Source organism: Megascapheus bottae, chromosome 8 (assembly GCF_031878675.1).
Source record: "Megascapheus bottae isolate mThoBot1 chromosome 8, mThoBot2.hap1, whole genome shotgun sequence".
Taxonomy (NCBI): Eukaryota; Metazoa; Chordata; class Mammalia; order Rodentia; family Geomyidae; genus Megascapheus; species Megascapheus bottae.
In genome coordinates, this window is record NC_143516.1 from 8423453 (window position 1) to 8442824 (window position 19372).

A 19372-nucleotide genomic window follows, 5' to 3' on the forward strand; every position below is an offset into this window, starting at 1 on the left:
TGCTCAGCCCTGAGTCCAAGCTCCAACTGTCAAAAAAAAAAAAAAATTAAAGATTAAAATTACAGAACATATACACATCACAATTAATATAACTGGAGCATCCCTTCTTGAATACTTGTTTGTTAAACATGACATTTGAAATATGATGTACAAATAAATGTTAATAAAATCTTTAAAAAATTTTTGAAAAACAATTACTTGCCTCAATAAAGAATATACTGATCACTTACCTTTGTACAAAAGAAACTATTTTAAATGATTCAAAGGAATTTTTTAGTAACTTTATTGTAAAGATGTACAGAGGGTTACGGTTACATGACTTGAATTAGTCTTACCCTCTCCCCTCATTTTCTCTTAGCCCATGTTTTCCTCCCCCTCCCAATCAAAAGGAAATTTTAAATTAATTTCTTTCAGAAACATGACCCTTTTATAAAATATAGGATGTTTTACACAAAAGTGTGTATTAGAATAGTCCATGAACAGGGCGTGATGGCACACATCTACAATCCCACCATTAGAGGGCTTCTGCAAAAGGACAGTGGTTCAAGGCTAGCCTAAGTTAACATGGTGAGATCTTGCTTCAAAACCACTAAGTACAATGATGTCTACTTGTAACCACAACATTTTGGAGCCCAAGGCAGGGAGATCTCCAGTTGAGAGGATAACGAATTCCAGGCTCCCTGAGCAGTACAGCAAGATCTTGTCTCAAACAAAACAACAAAAAATAGTTTATGACAAAATAATTTACAGAAATAGGATCCCCATGTTTTTGCACAAAACTGAACACTTTTCCAATGGTACCTTATTGAAAGAGACTCCCTGCTCCAAGGGAGTAAGTGAGCTGGCTGCTGCTGCTGCAGCTGTAAGTTGTGCCGTGAGTGCCTGCAACTGAACCACAAGTCCTGCATCCAACGCCTGCAGGATAGAGGGCTGAGGCTTCTGCTGCTGTATCTGTAAGGTTTGTATTAACTGCTGAAGCTGCAGAGGAAAAAGGATTACAAAACAGGTGTTGGGTTTTATTAAGACTACCTATCTTAAAAGTTAGTAAATAAATTTACTCCTACTACATAGTCTTTGGTGATCAAAAAAGTCTTTTTTTTCTTTTGGCCAGTCCTGGGCCTTGAGCTCAAGGCCTGAGCACTGTTCTTGGCTTTCTCAAGGCTAGAGCTCTACCACTTGAGCCACATATCACTTTTGGCTTTTTTCTATGTATGTGGTAATGAGAAATTGAACGTGGGTCTTTGTGCATGCTAGGCAAGTACTCTACACCACTAGGCCAAACTCCTGGCTTATCAAGAAAGTCCTTCTGTGTAAATTTATATAATACAATCCTTATTAGCTATATTCTTTGGGCAAGTCAATGAATTTTAAACATAACAATCACACAATAAAACGCCCATCAACAACCCCTCACAAGCTGACCAGTGTTATTCACTGAACTTCCTTCAATGAACTCCACTAACAAAAGCAGCCCTGCCCCCTCAAATTTACCATTAGAGAACATACATCCCCAGGACAGGAGACTCACTGAGAAACGTGTTCAGTGGAGCAAGTGAGGCAAAGGAAACCAGTTAAGAAAAGATGAACAGTTGAATAGTGCCAATGAGAATTAAGGCAGGCCTGTTTCCACTATCCACCATCCTTGTTTGAAAAAAAAACATGCAACACCAATATTTCGTAAGTAAGAAAGTCCTACACACACACACCCCAGAAGTAAGTAATAATCAAGCTGTAAACCTGGTGACAACCATAGAAGTGCAGCTTGTACTTAGGGCCTGGGCACTGTCCTTGGGCTTTCCTCAAGGTTAGTGCTCTACCACTTGAGCCACAGCACCAGTTCCAGCTTTTCTATATATGTAGTACCGAGGAATCGAACCCAGGTCTTTGTATATGCTAGGCAAACACTCTACTACTAGGCCAAACTCCTGGCCCACTATTTTTTTTTTTTAATACCAGTTCTGGGGCTTGAACTCAGGGCCTCCATACTGTCCTTGTACTTTCTCAAGGCTAGAGCTCTATCACTTGAACCACAGCACCACTTCCGGCTGGCTGGCTTTCTTTCTTTTTTTCTTTCTTTCTTTTTTTGCCAATCCCGGGGCTTGAATTCAGGGTCTGAGCACTGTCCCTGGGCTTTCTCAAGATTAGAAGTCTACCACTTGAGTCACTGCACCATTTCTGGCTTTTTCTGTGTATGTGGTGCCGAGGAATTGAACCCAGGTCTTTGTGCATGCGAGGCAAGCACTCTACCACCAGGCCAAACTCCTGATCCTAAATTACTATTTAGATCATAAGGCTGAAACATACAATTCCTTGTTGCTGGGAACAGTGGCTCCCACCTCTAATTCCAATTATTTAAGAGTAAGGATTGGGATCATTACCACTGGGGCAATTTGGGGGTAAATACCTCCCCCATCTCAACAAATAGCTGGGCATGGGTACATGCCTGCTATCTCAGCTATACCGGAAGTGTAAATTAAAGATCACCAAACAGACTGCCTTGGGCATAAATACAAGCCCTTATTCAAAAGTAACAAAGTAAAAAGAAGACTATAGGCAGGAGTCAAATAATAGAGCACCTGCTTAATAAGCCTTGTGAGACCTTCATTTAAACCCACACTGCCACCAAAAGACAAAATAAAACAACCTAACTTTTCTTAATTTTTCATTACTTACTAAATAGCTTCCAAAACCTAGGTTTCCCTTAGGTTTACAATTCAACTATGTCACTAATAAGTTACACAAGATCCACCTCCACATAATTTAACTATATCTTTCCCATGTCTATGTTTTTGTACATCATTCAATCTACAAAAATGTATGGATTTTGTCTTAGGGTATACAGTGTGTAGGGAGGGAGAGAGGAGACAAATAAAAATAGTGGACTTGGGTAACATCTACTCCAGAGGGAAGAGAAGAAGGGAAAAAAAAAGAAGTTGGATCCATATGATTATGTGGGGGGAAAAATATTAGGAAAAAAATACTGGGTCAGGATTCTAAATAGTATTACTTAAAGAACAGCAAAAAGGGTGCTGCTGCTCAAATCACAGGGGGAAAGAGTAAAGAAGGGAAACATGGTAATAGGAGAGGGTTAGAATGGCTCAAATGAGGAAAAAAAAAAAAAGACACTGAGGAGGGAGTAAGATTACACTGAGAACAGACAGGGCTTAGCAAAGGAAGCAAAATTTTGAGTGAAGCAGGGTAGCAAGGCATGATCCTAAGCAAGGAAGCCACATGAGCTCTTAAATTTGATAAGGATACTGCCTGAGATTCTAGACAAATTGCAGTAGAATGGAGTGGAAGCTCTACTAAAAGATTACTGCAACGGGGTACTATGGCTCACACCTATAATCCTAGCTATTCAGGAGGCTGAGATTGACAATCCTAGCTCAATGCTAGCCTAGGCAGACAAATCTGAGAATCTTATCTCCAATTAGCCAGCAAAAAGCTAGAAGTGGAGATATGGTTCAAATTATAGGGTGCCAACCAGCCTTGAGTGGACAAAAAAAAAAAAAAAAAATGAGAGTATTAGGCCCGGAATTTAAGCATCAGTATCAGCACTGCAAGCACATAAACATGCAACACAAGTGCCTGTGCATGTGCATGCACGCACACACACAATAAAAAAGGGAAGAAAGATCACTGCAAGACAAGTGAGAGGAATAATGCTGGCCTAACTCTAGGAAATTGTGATAAGAGGTGGTAAGAAGTGGTTTGAAGTGGGTGCAGTGGCTCACACATATAATCCTAGCTACTCAGGAGGCTTGAGATCTGAGGATCTCGGTTCAAAGCCAGCCTGAACACTAAAGTCTCTGAAACATTTATCTCCAATTAACCACTAGAAAACCAGAAGTGGTGTGGTGGCTCACGGGGTGGGTTGGTATGAGTTGAAGATCACGGGGACAGCACCCTGGCCCAGAGTTCAAGTCCCAGGACTGACTTAAAAAAAAAGAAGTGATCTGAATCAGGATCTGTTCCATAGCTGGATGATTTCTCAAGACTTCATATGAAGAACGAGGAAAAAGAATCAAACCATAGACAACTATAAGGTTTTAAGTCAGCACAAGACCAGTATTTTTTTTTTTTGGGGGGGGGGGGGTGTCAAGGCTTGAACTCTGGGCCTAACGCTTTCGCTGAGTTCTTCAGCTCAAGGATACTGCTTTATCCCTTGAGCCATAGCACCACTCCCAGTTTTCTGGTGATTAACTGGAGATGCATCACAGCCTCTTGAGTAGCTAGGATTACAGGTGTGAGCCACCTGTAATCCAACAAACAAACAAACAAACAAAAACAGTATTTCTACTAAAAGGAAGCTGCAGGTCAAACAAGTTTTGTTTGAAAGACTGGGACTCCACCTTACTCTCAGTAGTCACATAGCTCATACTTAGCATGTTTCCCTTACCTACCCTTTGAAAAAGCTAATGTCCCTTATTCAACAGCAGTTTTCCTGAGCCAAGCTATTTACCATTGTCTAATGACATTTTCCATATTTAAACTTCTGTGTTTTTTCTAAGGCAGAAAACTTGTCATGTTACTGGGGTAGTAGTAACACTTAATAATTTTGGCACAAACTCTTAAGTCAATATATGGGTAAAGAATGAATTTCTTACTCTTTTTTCTGTCTGTGTGTGCCTTCCTGGGCCTTGAAATCAGGGCCTGAGTGTTGTCCCCAAGCTTCTGTCCTCAAAACCAGTGTGTTATCACTCGAGCTACAGCTCCACTTTCAATTTTTTTGGTTAGTTAGAGATCTCACAGACTTTGAAGCCACAGCTGGCTTCAAACTGCAATCCTCAAATCTCAGTCTCCTGAGTAGTTAGTGTTACAGGTAGGCGCTACTGGTGCCCAGCTACAGCAATCTTGAATAACATAAATGTGTTTTACTGAATTGCTGAATAAAAAATGAAATCTACACAGTAATAATATAGTGACCTCAGTTTTATAAAAGTAAGACAAAAATGCATATTCTTTGAGTTGTATAATACATCAGGAAAAGGAAAATGATGCTTTTTTCAATTACTCTTAACATAATAGAAAAGCTGCTCACCTGCTGGCCTTGAGGACTTTGTAAGATCTGAGCAACAGCTGCAAGTGTATCTGTATTTGCGATCTGAGATACCCAAGGGTCAGGAAGGCCCTGGACCACATTGGCCGGAGTAACAGGTGTCACAGGAGTTCCTTTTATAAATGACACCACCCATAAATATGTAAGTAAACAAGTAACTTAAAAAGATAAAGAGAGCTGTTCTATTGCTTTTATAAAATACATACAGAATATAAATGTTTTAATTTCAAGACCTATTTTGAAGAATTATTTATAACTTCTTTATATAATTTGGTAGATTTAAAAACAAAACATCTCCTACAAAGCCCAAAATGCACCTGGCAAATAAACTTAAGATACTACCTAAACAGCCATTAAAAATTTCACTTGAGGGGCCAGGAGTTTGGCCTAGTGGTAGACTACTTGCCTAGCATGCATGAAGACTTGGGTTCGATTCCTTGGTACCACATACCTAGAAAAAAGCTGGAAGTGGTGCTGAAGCTCAAGTGGTAGAGCTCTAGCCTTGAGAAAGTTCAAGGACAGTGCTCAGCCTCTGAGCTCAAGCTCAGGACTGGCAAAAAAAAAATTCTCACTTGAGAGAAAACTCTTTAATATGAGGGAAATAATCAAGATACCTTTTTGATGAAAAACACAAAAGTATTTAAAAACATTTCTATTAAAATGTTTATGCAAATGTGACTATGTATGTGTTAATGTAAAACAAAATATACCGAGTATTTCTTGGGACTGAGATACTTTTAAATGGCATTTATATACCCAAAATAAAATGACTTTGAAATTATTATGAAAATATTCTTGGTTTTATTAGAAATGTTTCTTCAGGGCTAGGAGACTGGCCTAACGGTAAAGTGCTTGCCTACCATGTACAAAGACCAGGGTTCGATTCCTCGGCAACACAAACAGAAAAAAAGCCGGAAGTGGTGCTGAGGCTCAAGTGGTAAAGCTCTAACCCTGAGAAAGTCCAAGGACAGTACTCAGGCCCTGAGCTCAAGCGCAGGACTGGCAAAAAAAAAAAAAAAAAAAAAACAGTTTCTTCAATCTTTATAAAAATTAAGGTCCCCTAATTGCCTTTTAAGTACCAACTTACTTTAGATAAAGGTGTAAGAGGATACAATCTAAATCAGAACCCTAACTGACCACATTTTCCAAACTTCCATTAAATTTTCTAAATTTTAGAAACAAGTACATTATGAATATAATGACTTTATTTTTTTTCTTTGAAACGAAGCTTCTTTCAACCATTGAATGTTAGACAACTATCTAATGTCAGACATTCAATGTTACAGATGGAAAATCATGATAAGGCATGAGTAAATCACTCGGCTGCTAGGCTCCCTTGTAGTCGCGTACCTGGAGTGTTGCTCATAGCTGCAGTACCGGCCAACACAGGTGTGACAACTGGAGGAGGAATCCCAGCTGCCATGTCCAAAAGGGGCTGAATGATCTCACTCTTAAATACATTGTTCTTCTGCCATAAGTTTAATACTCTCACTATTTTACTCTATAAAAAGAAAGAGAAATAATACCTTCAGTTTTTGCTTTGAAAACCTCTATACAGGTGGGTACCAGTGGGCCATGACTGATAAAAAAAACAAAAACAGTAATCTTCTGTTTGTCGGTCGTGGAGCTTGACAGTGCCTGGGCACTGTCTCTGAGCTCTTCAGTTCAAGGCTACCACCCTACCTCTTAGGCCACAATGCCACTTCCAACAGTAGTCTTTTCATACTTCTTTTTGTTCTCTTTTTTCAGTATTAGATCCTCTATCTCCTCCTCTACTAGAGAGGAGATTAATACATGTTCAATACAAATAATGCTATATATCATTCATTCTTCTAATAAGTTCTTTGTCATTCAATGGAGAAAAACAAAAGTCTCAACACCATCCTATTTTCTCCTCCTGGAGCCCTTTATTGCAGCACTACATATAAGAGATTAAGCTCTCTAATTACCACATGTTTATTCATTTCTTCAATTAATTTCACCTTTTTCTGTACTACTTCAATGTTCACAGCATTTTCAATTTTTGTAAAGCTCTAGTCAATCATGCAACATTTATGCAGATGCTACTAAAATATATGCCATCTACATAACCCTTCTCATTAACTTTGGTCTTAAGCCTATTATGTCGTGAATTTTAAAATGTTTTAAATACTCATTTCCTTCAGTTATAAAATGAGACTGTATATTAGAGGAGTTCTAATGTTCATTCTCAATTTCAAACTGCTAAATGACTAGGATTTCCAAGGTCTTAACTACTGCCAAATTTTGGACATCCTCAGAGCTATGTGAGATTTAGTTCTTATAGCAACTATATAAAGCATTTCCATGTAGTTACTTATACCCTACATTTGCTCCAAAAAGGATTTTTTATAGAATTCCACTTAGTTATGAAATTCTATTTGATTATATTGCTGTGTTAAGTTCTCTAATTGTAAACTTGAAAAGACTTTTTTTTGCTTAACTAACTCTGAAATCTAATACCATGTTCAGTAATACTTAGAACTTGTTGACCACAAACATTCCTATTTCAGGTTATGTAACTGTTTTACAAATCCTTCAGCTTTCAAGCTCCAAATTTATAGGCTTTTGAAGAGCATGCCAAAAAAGAATATCTCATGATGCTGTACACCATTTTATGAGGAACATCAACTCAACAACTATGCCTTGATTCTTGAAACAAATATTTTATCCAAAGCACACACTTAAGTGAGAATAACAGTATGTCAAACCCAGTGTCACTGGTAAAAGCATAATAGTTCTATGACATCAGTATTAAATAAAGCAACTCACAAATACTAAACCAAAACTTAAAATAAGAACAAAGTATTAAGTTGCTACTATTCTGAGATCATAGTTACAATAGGAAAAAGTTAATTAACAGAGGATGTTATTTATTTTTACAAGAACTTTTGCTAGATATCTATATAATAGTTTTAGAATAGAAATGTGGCTTATCTTTAAATCTTTCAATATTGTAGACATATATTTTAAAAATCATGTCCAAGCTACATTAATGAACACATTTTTGTGTTTCTAGCAGGTAACTTTAAAAATGCTTTTATACAACGTTCATTTGTAAGTTATTTCACATGGAATTCTAAATAGCCATTTGATGAATATTCAGAGAGAGGCCACTTAAAACTAGAAACCCTCTTTTGGTCTACACGCAAATACCAAAATAATTCAAATCAAGTAGCAAAATCTGGAAGTAAAGGTGTGGCTCAAGCAGTAGAGTGCCAGCTATGAGTAGGAAAAGGTAGCTATCAAAAACATATCCAAGAATAGAAACATACTGAAATTTATTTTTTTTTTTATTTTTTTGCCAGTCCTGGGCTTGAGCTCAGGGCCTGAGCACTGTCCTTGGACTTTCTCAAGGCTAGAGCTCTACCACTTGAGCCTCAGCACCACTTCCGGCTTTTTTCTATGTATATAGTACTGAGGAATTGGGTCTTTGTGCATGCTAGGCAAGCATTCTACCACTAGGCCAACTCCTAGCTCCTGAAATTTATTTTTAATCAATCCACAATAATAAATTATTCTTTCTGATTCAAGTCCAAATAATTGTTATTAAAAATAAAACTACCCAATCTTATTTTACTTGAATGAGTAGAAAGTTTTGTGTGGAGCTTTTAAGTTTTATAGTTAGTTCTTCCTTGTAACAAGTCTTCAATAGGGGCCAGGAGTTTGGCCTAGTGGTAGAGTGCTTGCCAAGCTTGCATGAAGATCTGGGTTCGATTCCTCAGTTCCACATACATAGAAAAGTCAGAACTGGTGCTGTGGCTCAAGTGGTAGAGCACTAACCTCGAGGAAAGCCCAAGGACAGTGCTCAGGCCCTGAGTTCAGTCCCCAGGCCAAAAAAAAAAAAAAGAAAAGAAAAAGTCTTCAATCTTATCTTTGTAAATCTTGACTACTCATTCTTATCTTTTCCTAATGAAACAACAAGGCATTCAACCTTTGCAGAAAGTCACATCTAAATCCCAAATTAATATCAGAAATCCTAGTACCTTGTGTACCTGGTACCTAGTACCTTAGGTCAATCAGGATAAGCAACTCCTTTTAATGCACTTCTTTTGGTAATTACAGAGAATTTATATATTCAGATTTAGCAGACCTGGAGCATTGGTGGGTTTCTAACAATAATTCTATAATAATTGTACCACAATAAATTATGGTACAATTTTGTATTATAATAGAGGAACGTCAAGGAACATCCCCTGGTCACAAATACTGAGAGAAGGGAAAAAACAACTCAAATTAATCACAATCTTAAACTGGTTTTATATGTGAATGAATAATATAAAAAAAAAACTTGAGGTGGGGGGAGGGAAATGGGGACCAAGACATGAAAAAGGACATCAATGTTTGTGAAGTAATGCACCTTCTATCTGGTGAATATAATGTAACCCTTTTTTTAATTACAGTAATAAATACATGAAAAAAATAAAAAACTTATTGCATCCAATTAAACATCAGTTTCCTTAAGAAATTAAAAAGGGAGCAAAGTCAACTTCATCTCTCCATTCTGTAAATGCTATGAATAAAAGACAGGGATGCTCAATAATTAGATATTCAAATTGAGAATAAGAATAAACAGTAATGTAAGGCCATATATTAAGATAATTTAAAGACATCTAAAAAGAAAAACAGCAGCATACCTTGTCATCCCCAGGGCAACGATATAAATTCTGGAAAGTGCTAATGATGTTATTACTAAATCTAGGTGCAAACACATCCTTTTCTTGACCAAACTGATGTCGGGACTGTCGCACAATGGAGTCGATAACATAGAGTCCTGGTACCTTGTATTCTGGCTTGCACTGATGAGAAAAAAACAGGAGTAGAAAGGGAAGGAAAGTAAAATTCTTGACAGACAAAAATCATTACAAATCTTACACAATTAAGAAATACTGCTCATGTTGTAATGAATATTCAGACATTGCCTATTCCAAACCATCTGTTTCTAGAAAGGCACTGCTGTACCACACATATTCAGCTAAATGCCAGTCACTCATGTTCCAAAATAGTATTCAGCATAACTGGCTTAAATGAAAAAAAAAGCTTTTTAAATGAAAAAAAAAAAGCTGATAAATAAGATACTGTTATAATGCTTAAAACTGTTTAAAGTTTAGAAAAGCTACATGGAAAAAGCAAACTCAGGAAAGGATTCTAGAAAATGAATCCCTGCATGCACTGGATCTCATCTGAAACATGTAAAAATGGATAAAATGGTCATTTATAACATATGTAGATATATATACTGTTTTCCGTACTGTCGGTGCACATATATATTTCACAATAAAAATAATATAGAAACACCACTGGCTTCTTAAGACAAACACAAAGAGAAAGGTTTATCATAGTGATCGAGGATGATTCATATGTAATTGAAATCTAAATGTAAGGGGCACAGAATGTTCATCAAAAGTACACATGGAAAGTGAGACTTGGCAAGTTATTCCTTTCAAACGCACCACACTCAGTTTGACGAATGACCATGTTGTAAAAGCCACTGGGTATAGCATACTGTGCCCTACATAAAAGTCTATCTACAGTTAAACAACACAAGTATAGAGAACTGCTGGCTTTCACTATGGACACCACTCCTCCTCTGGGAAAGCATTAAAGGGCAAACAAAACTACCAAAAGATGGGAACACATTTTGACACAGACAGACAGAATCTGACTCATCTTTAAATCCCTCAATATTACAGGCTAATATATTTTTAAATCATGTCCAAGCTACATTAACGAACAAATTTTTGTATTTCTTTTTTCTTTTTTTTGGTCAGTCATGGGATTTGAACTCAGGGTCTAGGGCACTGTCCCTAAGCTTTTCAGCTCAAGACTAGAGATCTACCACTGTGAGCCAAAGCACCACTTCTGGTTTTCTGGTGGTTAACTGGAGATTAAGAGTCTCAAGGACTTTCATTTCCAGGCTGACTTTGAACTATAATCCTCAGATCTCAGCCTCCTGAGTAGCTAGGACTACAGATATGAACCACTAGTATCTGGCCCATTTTTGTATTTCTGACAAGTAACTTTAAAAATGCTTTTATACAATGTCCATTAGTAGGATATTTCACATGGAATTCTAAATAGCAATTTGATGAATATTCAGATAGGCCACTTAAGACTTAAAACATTCTTTTAATCTACATACAAAACTAAAGTACCAAACTAATTAAAAACAAGAAGCAAAATCTGGAAGTAGATTATATATACATATATATTGCAAAATATCAGCTACCTACATAAAACTATCAAATACCTGATAAACTGAAAACTTTTACAATAATAATGCTTAAAGTATCCAGTGCAATTTTTGCAAAAATAATTTATTGAAAATTTGTTACATTAAAATGATAATAAACAAACTATGCTCCCTGAGGTCACTGATGTTAACAAAGCAGTAGGAAACTCACAGCCAAAACCTTATGATTATCCAATGGTAGTTCATGAGCAGAGCCTAGAAAGCCTGTGTTATGGTACTTAACAGTAGACAAAATATTGTGCCACTGAATGTAGTTAATTAAAATACACATACAGACTGTATCAAAATAAACAGTACTAAGTGACAATATTCAATTGTATTCTTAATATGGTGGACAGATTTATTTACAGTACTCATTCAAAAAGGCAGATCTCACCATTGGCTAAACTCTACGTATTTTAAGAATGGAGTGAAAATTTTCACTTTCGTATTTCAAACTAGCATGGCTAGACATAAGTGATACAAAGCCAGCAAGACCTGAGGTCTCAGATTCCAAATAAAATTTATTCTCAATGTTTCAAGGTAATTAAGATAACTTAATACAATTATAGGGAGTCTTGTAAATTTCCTAGTATTTGTTTCTTAATAACTGTTTAGTCTTTGCTTATGTGTTTCATAATGGTAAAATACAATCAGAACATAGACTGCTTTTTGGCCAAACTGATTATGACAAAAGCTAAATTATTCTTTTAAGTAGTTTTATTCTTGCCTAGAGAAAGTCATCTTTATTATTAATTCTTTCCTAACAAACACAAAGAATTATAGATAATACATTATCTAACAGTACACACACTTCTCTCTGACTTGCATTATTTGGTTATGATGTGTGAAGAGAATATAAAATGGTATGGTCACTCTTGTTTTTGACTACGGCAGTTACCCGAGTGTATAGATTTAGTTAAGCTGCACAGAACTATATTACATACAACTGAGTCTATGACAAGCTATTAAAAAGAAATGATGTATCAAGAAAGTGATAGCTTGTATCAATGTACTGACAGTGATGTTCAACTGCCTGCAAACAGAAATCTAGTGGATACTGGACTTCTTTTGGATTTGGGGATTTTTCAGAGTATGTGCAATTTTCCCAATTCTCTTGTACCAGTGTTCAACAACAACAACAAACCAAACAGGGGTAAAGAAGCCATTAAAAATTTTCCCAGATAGAAACCTTCTGCAGATTATATGTACAATCCTCTCTTCCCAGGTCTTCCAAGGTTCTAAATAGCTTACTAAAAGTACTTCAAAGTAAAAAACAAACCACATTTATTCAAATTCCATTGTTCCTGTAAACTACTCAAACTGACTTCTAAAGGAAGAGCAAAAGCATCATCTAGAAACTATTAGAAATATACAATATCAAGTGCTTCTAACACTCTGTGGGTCAGAATTTTCACTGTTACAAGATACCTATATAATTCTCAGATACAGTTAAAGCGTAAGAAGCACTGTTTTAAACATTAGATAGAACCCTCAAAGAATTTGGTGTAAGAATTTTTATTTATTTTTTTGTCGGTTGTGGAGCTTGAACTCTGGGCATTGTCCCTGAGCTCTTCAGCTCAAGGGTAACACTCTACCCTTGAGCTAATCCCCATTTCCTGTTTTCTAGAGATTATCAGATCCTTTTGTGCCCAGGATGGCTTTGAACATTGATCCTCAGATCTCAGCCTCCAGAGTAGATAGGATTATAGGTATGAACCACAAGCTGTGGTTTTTTTTTTTAAAGAATTTTATAGCTTAGAGTGGTGAAATATTTTTTGATAACTATCATTTTTATTTTAGTTTGACTTAATATGTTTGTTTAACCGTCACGTTAAGCATTAAGAAAACCAAATTTAAAGAAAAAAATGAACTCAATGAACTCTAGGTTGAGTTACTCAGGGCTCATCTTACTCTTCTTCCTCCTCCCGTCTACTACTCTGTAGCACCACAGTTCTGATATATGTTCCCAGATTAGAAATCTGCTCTGATCACACACAGGCACATGAACAAGGGCAGAATATAAAAACCAAACATCAACAGTCAACCTCTCACAGTCTCAAGTACTCTTGATACAAACTGTGGTATCAATTGCATTAATTTAAGTTTCTTCAAGGGGCAGATGCTTACTAAGCCAATGTAAATTTAGCAAACCGTTCCCAGAATTATTGAAAGGTTATTATAATTTATTATCTTTCACACATGCAGGGCAAGCACTCTACCACTAGACTATGTTCCTTGTCCTAATTTTATTTCTTAAAGGTCAGTCTATCAAAGCAAACACCGGAAAAAGAAGAAACACATTAATACATCATTATAGTGTATTTAGTCTTTGTATTAAAAAGTACATACTCACTTTTTGAATAAATTTCTCAACACTTTGTACCACGTGTTTATAAAACTGAAAGAGAGGGGGAAGAGCAGTTTTAAATCAAAGTTGTTTATAACTTCCTGTTAACCACTAGCTTTACCACAGATCCAAAGGAACTGAAACTATGAATTGTAGAAAACATTCCAAGACAAGCACATACGACACTCAAAGAGCCAAGTTCATAGTGTTCATCACAATTATTTTGCAGCTTATTTCATTTTTTTCAAAGTTAAAAACTTATTAAAAATAGTTACTAACAAAGTACTACAGTATATCATGAAAGCCAAGATTTAGACTCCCAAATGATGGAAATCTGAATTTAAGAGGGTTTTTTTTTTATCCTAAGTAATTTTTTAGACTCTTCAGATATCAAAAAATGGAAAATGTAGGGGCCAGGAATTTGGCCTAGTGGTAGAATGCTTGCCTAGCATGCACAAAGACCCTGGGTTCGATTCCTCAGTACCACCACATACATAGAAAAAACTGGAAGTTGTGCTATAGGTCAAGTGGTAGAGCTCTAGCCTTGAGAAAGCCCAAGGACAGTGTGCAGGCCCTGAGTTCAAGTCTGAGGACTGGCCCAAAAAAATTAACTTTGACCTGTCTGACTGGGTAAAAAAAGATGGTTACTTCAAATTATGTAGAAATCTTGAAAACAATGTTTCAAACATTGTTTATGTTCATGCAGGAGAACGGAGATGACAAACTACAGTGGTTCTCCAAGATGAACAAGCATTAATACTATAAAGCCTGTAAGCTATAAACATTATTCACCTCTACATATTAGAGGGGCATTTTGAAAACACAACTGCGTCATAGAGTAAATACTCACCTTAATAGCTTTGATGGCTGCTTTTGTGATCTGGGTCATTTTTGCTTTAGAAATGGGTGGTTTATAGTCATTCAGGGAATACAACTGATGAAAAAAAAAGAAGGAAAAGCTGTAAATATAGCAGAACAGATGATCTTAAAAGCATAAAATGAAAGGGCTGCTGTTCTTTTAAAAAAAAACATCAAGCTCAGTATCATTTGCCATCAAGAAAACTCATTAAAATGACAATAAACTATCACTCCATATTTACTTGCTTATAAGCACAACAGACAATAAAGAAGTGTTAGCAAGGATGTGGAAGAACTGGAGTCCTCATGCATTGCTGATGGGAAAGTAAAAGTACAGGACCTTTACACAACTGTTTGTCAAGAAACTTAAAACATAAGTTACCACATGACCTAGCCAATTATATACACCTAAGTATAGATTCAAATCCTCTGAAAACAAATGCTCACATAAAAACTGGGCAGGGTAATATTGTCTCACACCTATAATACTAGCTACTTAGTGGTTGAGGTCTGAAAATCCTGTCCAGGCAGAAAAATCTGAAAAAACTCTTATCTTCAAGTAACCAATTAAAAAAAAACAAAATTGGAAGTGGACCTTTGGCTTAAGTAATAAGAGCTCCAGCTTTGAGAGAAAAAGTCAAGTGGGAGCAGAAGGCACTAAGTTCAAGCCCCAATACCAGCTGATTGATACATACATACATACATACATACATACATACATACATACATCTCTTTCTGTCTGTCTCTGTCTCTGTCTCTGTCACACACACACACACACACACACACACACACACACACACACACACACACACACACACACACACACACACCCGGATATATGAATGCTCACTGTAGCATCCCTAATACAAAATACAAAAGCTATTTAAAAATTCATTAAAAAAAAAGTATCTCAAATGTCCATCAACTATGAATGAAGGAATAAAATGTATAGTATCTATTCAATGAAATTCTGATCACACAACAGAATGGACAACTGATATGATATGCTACAACATAAATGAACATAAATGAATCTCAGAAATTTTTCTTTTTTTAATATCACTAAATTGTCCTGGCAGGTCTTAAAACTGACAATCCTCCTGCCTCAGCATAGATTATAGGCTGGGAATAATGGCATGAAATACTATACAATGTCCTTAGAATATTAACCTAAATTAAAGAAGAAAGCTTAGAATGGTTACTGATAATCAGTGGTTTATATTTTGTTCTTGGCAACACTGGAGTATGAACAGGGACTGAGCCATGTGCCAGCTCTTTATTGCTTTAGTTATTATGGTGTTGTTTTAAGATAAGGAAACATCTTGCAGGTGCCCATGGCTCACCCCTGTAATCCTAGCTACTCAGGAGGCTGAGATCTGAGGATCAAGGTTCAAAACCAGCCCAGGCACAAAAGGACCTGTGACCCTTATCTCCAATTGAACTCTAGAAAATGGGAAGTGGGGAGTGGTTCAAGGGTAGGGTGGTAGCCTTGCACGGAAGAGCTCAGGAAGAGCACCCAGGCCAAGTTCAAGCCCATGACCACCCCACCCCAAAAAAAGATAAGGAAACATCCTCCCAACTGCTACTATTGAACTCAGGGTCTTGACTACGCTGTCCCTTAGCTATTTCACTTAAGGCTGGCCACTACTTGACTCACAGTTCCCTTTTAGCTTTTGTTAGTTAACTGGAGATAGGCATTTCATGCACTTTTCCTGCCCAGACAGGTAGCTTTGAATTGTGAGCCTCAGATCTCAGCTTCCTGAATAGTCAGAATTACAGGTGTGAGTCACCAATCCCAGCTACCAGATACCTTGTAAGAATCTTAAAGATAAGACCCATAAGATATTTGTGTCTGTCTCTCCCTCTTGTCAGTGTAATCATCAGGTACAAAATAACATCATATTGTATGGCTTATATACAATAGGCCAGGTTAAGCAAAGATCAACCTGTCAGAATTTCTTAGAGGAACCATCTGGACATTCATTCCTGTCCTCTTCCACTAAAGAATAACAAAAATTCCTTTCTGTGTGTGTTGAGATGTCACTTTTTTCCTTATATTCAAATTGAACCGTCACTGCCTGAGACTAGATAGCTCTTGTAAATTAATTTAAATTAACTTAAACAACATATAAAAGACAAAGCTTTGTTGGAAGACCTGAATTTCAATGACTTGATCTCATTAAAGAGTTTTTAAGCTGGTCACAGTTGCTCACACCTGTAATTCTAGCTACTCAGGAGGCAGAGATCTCAGGATCATGGTTCAAAGCCAGCCAGAGCACTAAACACTGTGAGACTCTTATCTCCAAGGAACCACTAGAAAACCACTAGAAGTGGCACTGTGGCTCAAGGGGTAGGGTAGTAGCCTTGAGCTGAAGAGCTCAGGGACAGCGCCCAGGCCCCGAGGTAGAGTGGTGATTCTCCAGAACCACATTGTCAAAAAAAGCTGGAAGTGGAAGTGACGGAGCGCTGTGGCTCAAGTGGAAGTGACAGAGCACTGTGGCTCAAGTGGTACAGTGCTAGCCTTGAGCAAAAAGTGTCCAAGGACAGTGCCTAGGCACTGAGTTCAAGCCCCAGGACTGGCAAAAAAAAAAATTGTACATATGCTAAGGGTAGACAAACAAAGAGGAGGGAGAATGCAATGCAGTTGTAAGTCAATGAATATCCTATGAAATTTAAGAAAATGATAGAATGGATTAGGCTGTGAGACCCATATAATAAAAATATAATTAATACACAAACAAAAAAATGCCACCATACTTAGTGAATACACTAAAGTTGTACTAAAAACTGTTTCCTTAGTAGGCCTTCTCCACTGAAGAGAGCAATGGTAAAAGATCCACAACATTACTGGCTATGCCATTCAGAATTACATTTTGTAGTGGCCATAAGGAAGAACCAATTAATCTCCTGTGACAATACATTTCTTTTCTCATTTTTTGTATGCAGTCTCCAAAGGCTGATCAAGTAACAGTTCACGTTCTACAAAACCAGAATTTTGTGTACTTTATTTAGAAGGTGGCTGGACAGCATAGAATTTGGACAGAAAAATCATATCCAACAGTTAACATCATTTACTGAACTTTAAAAAAGGTATGTATTGCAAACATTTAAGGGAATACTCAAAAAAATATGAACAATACATTACATTTCAAAGATGCATGCTTCTAACCAAGTATTTTCAGATTCTTTAAAGTTTTATTTATAAAACATGATCAGGAAACTAACACAGATCATTTCATCTATTGATCAACTGTCTTTACTGAAACCCCACTATTAGGTACTCAAGTTTTAAAGAGTCAACAATAATTTCAAAATTCCAAAAATACTCATTTTTACCTCAAGTGTTTCACCCAGGAATTCAAACTTTATGACATTATAGTGGTTCAGCTAGTTCCTCCTGGGTGTTAAAGCTAGATGCTTAACTAGTACTCCAGGCCTGCCGTTGGCTCTAGACTTTACTCACATCTTCATTTGTCCCATGATGGAGTCTGAACATACATTCCAAATTTGTGCTGACACCTCATTTATTTGTGTGTGTGTGTGTGTCCCCCAAACCTGTGGCTTGAACTCTGGGCCTGGCACTCTCCTTGAGCTTCTTTTCTTTTGCTCAAGGCAAGCATTCTACCACCTAATCCACAGCGCCATGTCTGGCTTTCTGGAGTAGTTTACTGGCGATAGTAGTCTCATGAAGTTTCCTCCCTAGGCTGGCTTCAAATCACCACCCTTAGATCTCAGCCTCCTAAGAAGCTAGGATTATAGGCGTGAGCCATCGGTGCCTGGCATGACTTATATTTAACTAACTCTGAGGTATAAGAAAACAATATTCTCTACTATATTTTATTATGTTAAAGTTTTTAATGAGTTGGAATGTAAGTTTAAATATTTACTAAAGTAATGTGAACCTACTATATAACTTTGACAGCTCATCAAGTCTACTTTTCCTTCTAGTTTTTATGTTGTCTAGTTTTGTTGTTGCCTACTGCCTATTTGTTGTCCAGTTTTATATGTTGCCCAATCCCAAGCCTTCACCTCAATCCTCTTAAACCTCCACCAAATTGTCAGTTTGTTGAGAATTTTACAAATGTCACTCTTCATTCAATACTCTAAGAGTAGTGATAGAATATTGCCTGCCTATTACAGACTTCTAGTAAACCTGAAATAATTCAGTGTATCTGAAGAGACTATACTTGACTGTCTTGAGGTCTACAAGACATGATCCAATGCCTAATACAGAACAGTCAATAATGAATTTTCATTATTTATCTGGTAACTTACTACTTAATCTCACTGTAATATACCTTGCTATCAGAATAGCCAGGCTTCATTTGAATTCTCATTCTAATCAGGTCTGTCAAACAGCCACTTAGAATTGGGAACAGAATTTCCTACACATTCTCAAAATCTAAATGTTAGTCTTACAGTAGAACATTCTGGAGAAGAAAGACAATAACTGACTTTCATCTTCCTTTGCCTTTGCCTTGTACAACATTCCCCATCTCTACATTCCACTGGGGTAAGGAGACCACAGTATCATGCTGAGTGTGTGCTCCCAGTCACAGATTTTCCCCTCTATTGATTTTAATTTCACCACTGAAGTTTTGGGGAGCTTCCTGCTGTTTTTCTTTCTTTTTTTTAAGTCTCAAGTGGGTGCTGATCTCAAGATACTTTGTTAAGTTCTTGATCAGTTAAAAGAAACCTAACTTTTGTTAACTCTCCTGGGGGTCCTGTTCAGACTGAACTCTGATTCCCATATTGAAACTTCTAAAATAATCTAGAGACAAAACCTTCACATAAACCCTCATCCATCCAACCTTGGTTATTGAAATAACATCCCAGTCTCAAACTGCCACTTCCT

At 36.8% G+C, this 19372-nt stretch overlaps 1 protein-coding gene across 5 annotated transcripts in view; it reads right to left on the reverse strand.

The window, feature by feature from the left end:
• The window catches only part of Scaf8 (SR-related CTD associated factor 8), a 107849-nt gene that overhangs the window by 60203 nt on the left and 28274 nt on the right, over window positions 1-19372 (reverse strand). For all 5 annotated transcript variants that reach the window (XM_090337927.1, XM_090337928.1, XM_090337929.1 and 2 more), the window contains 6 exons: window positions 14510-14593; window positions 13666-13710; window positions 9715-9876; window positions 6410-6560; window positions 5042-5172; window positions 802-978 (listed from right to left, as the gene is read on the reverse strand). In XM_090337927.1, coding sequence (XP_090194053.1) covers window positions 802-978; window positions 5042-5172; window positions 6410-6560; window positions 9715-9876; window positions 13666-13710; window positions 14510-14593 — 750 coding nt within the window. The remainder of the gene's footprint in view (window positions 1-801; window positions 979-5041; window positions 5173-6409; window positions 6561-9714; window positions 9877-13665; window positions 13711-14509; window positions 14594-19372) is intronic.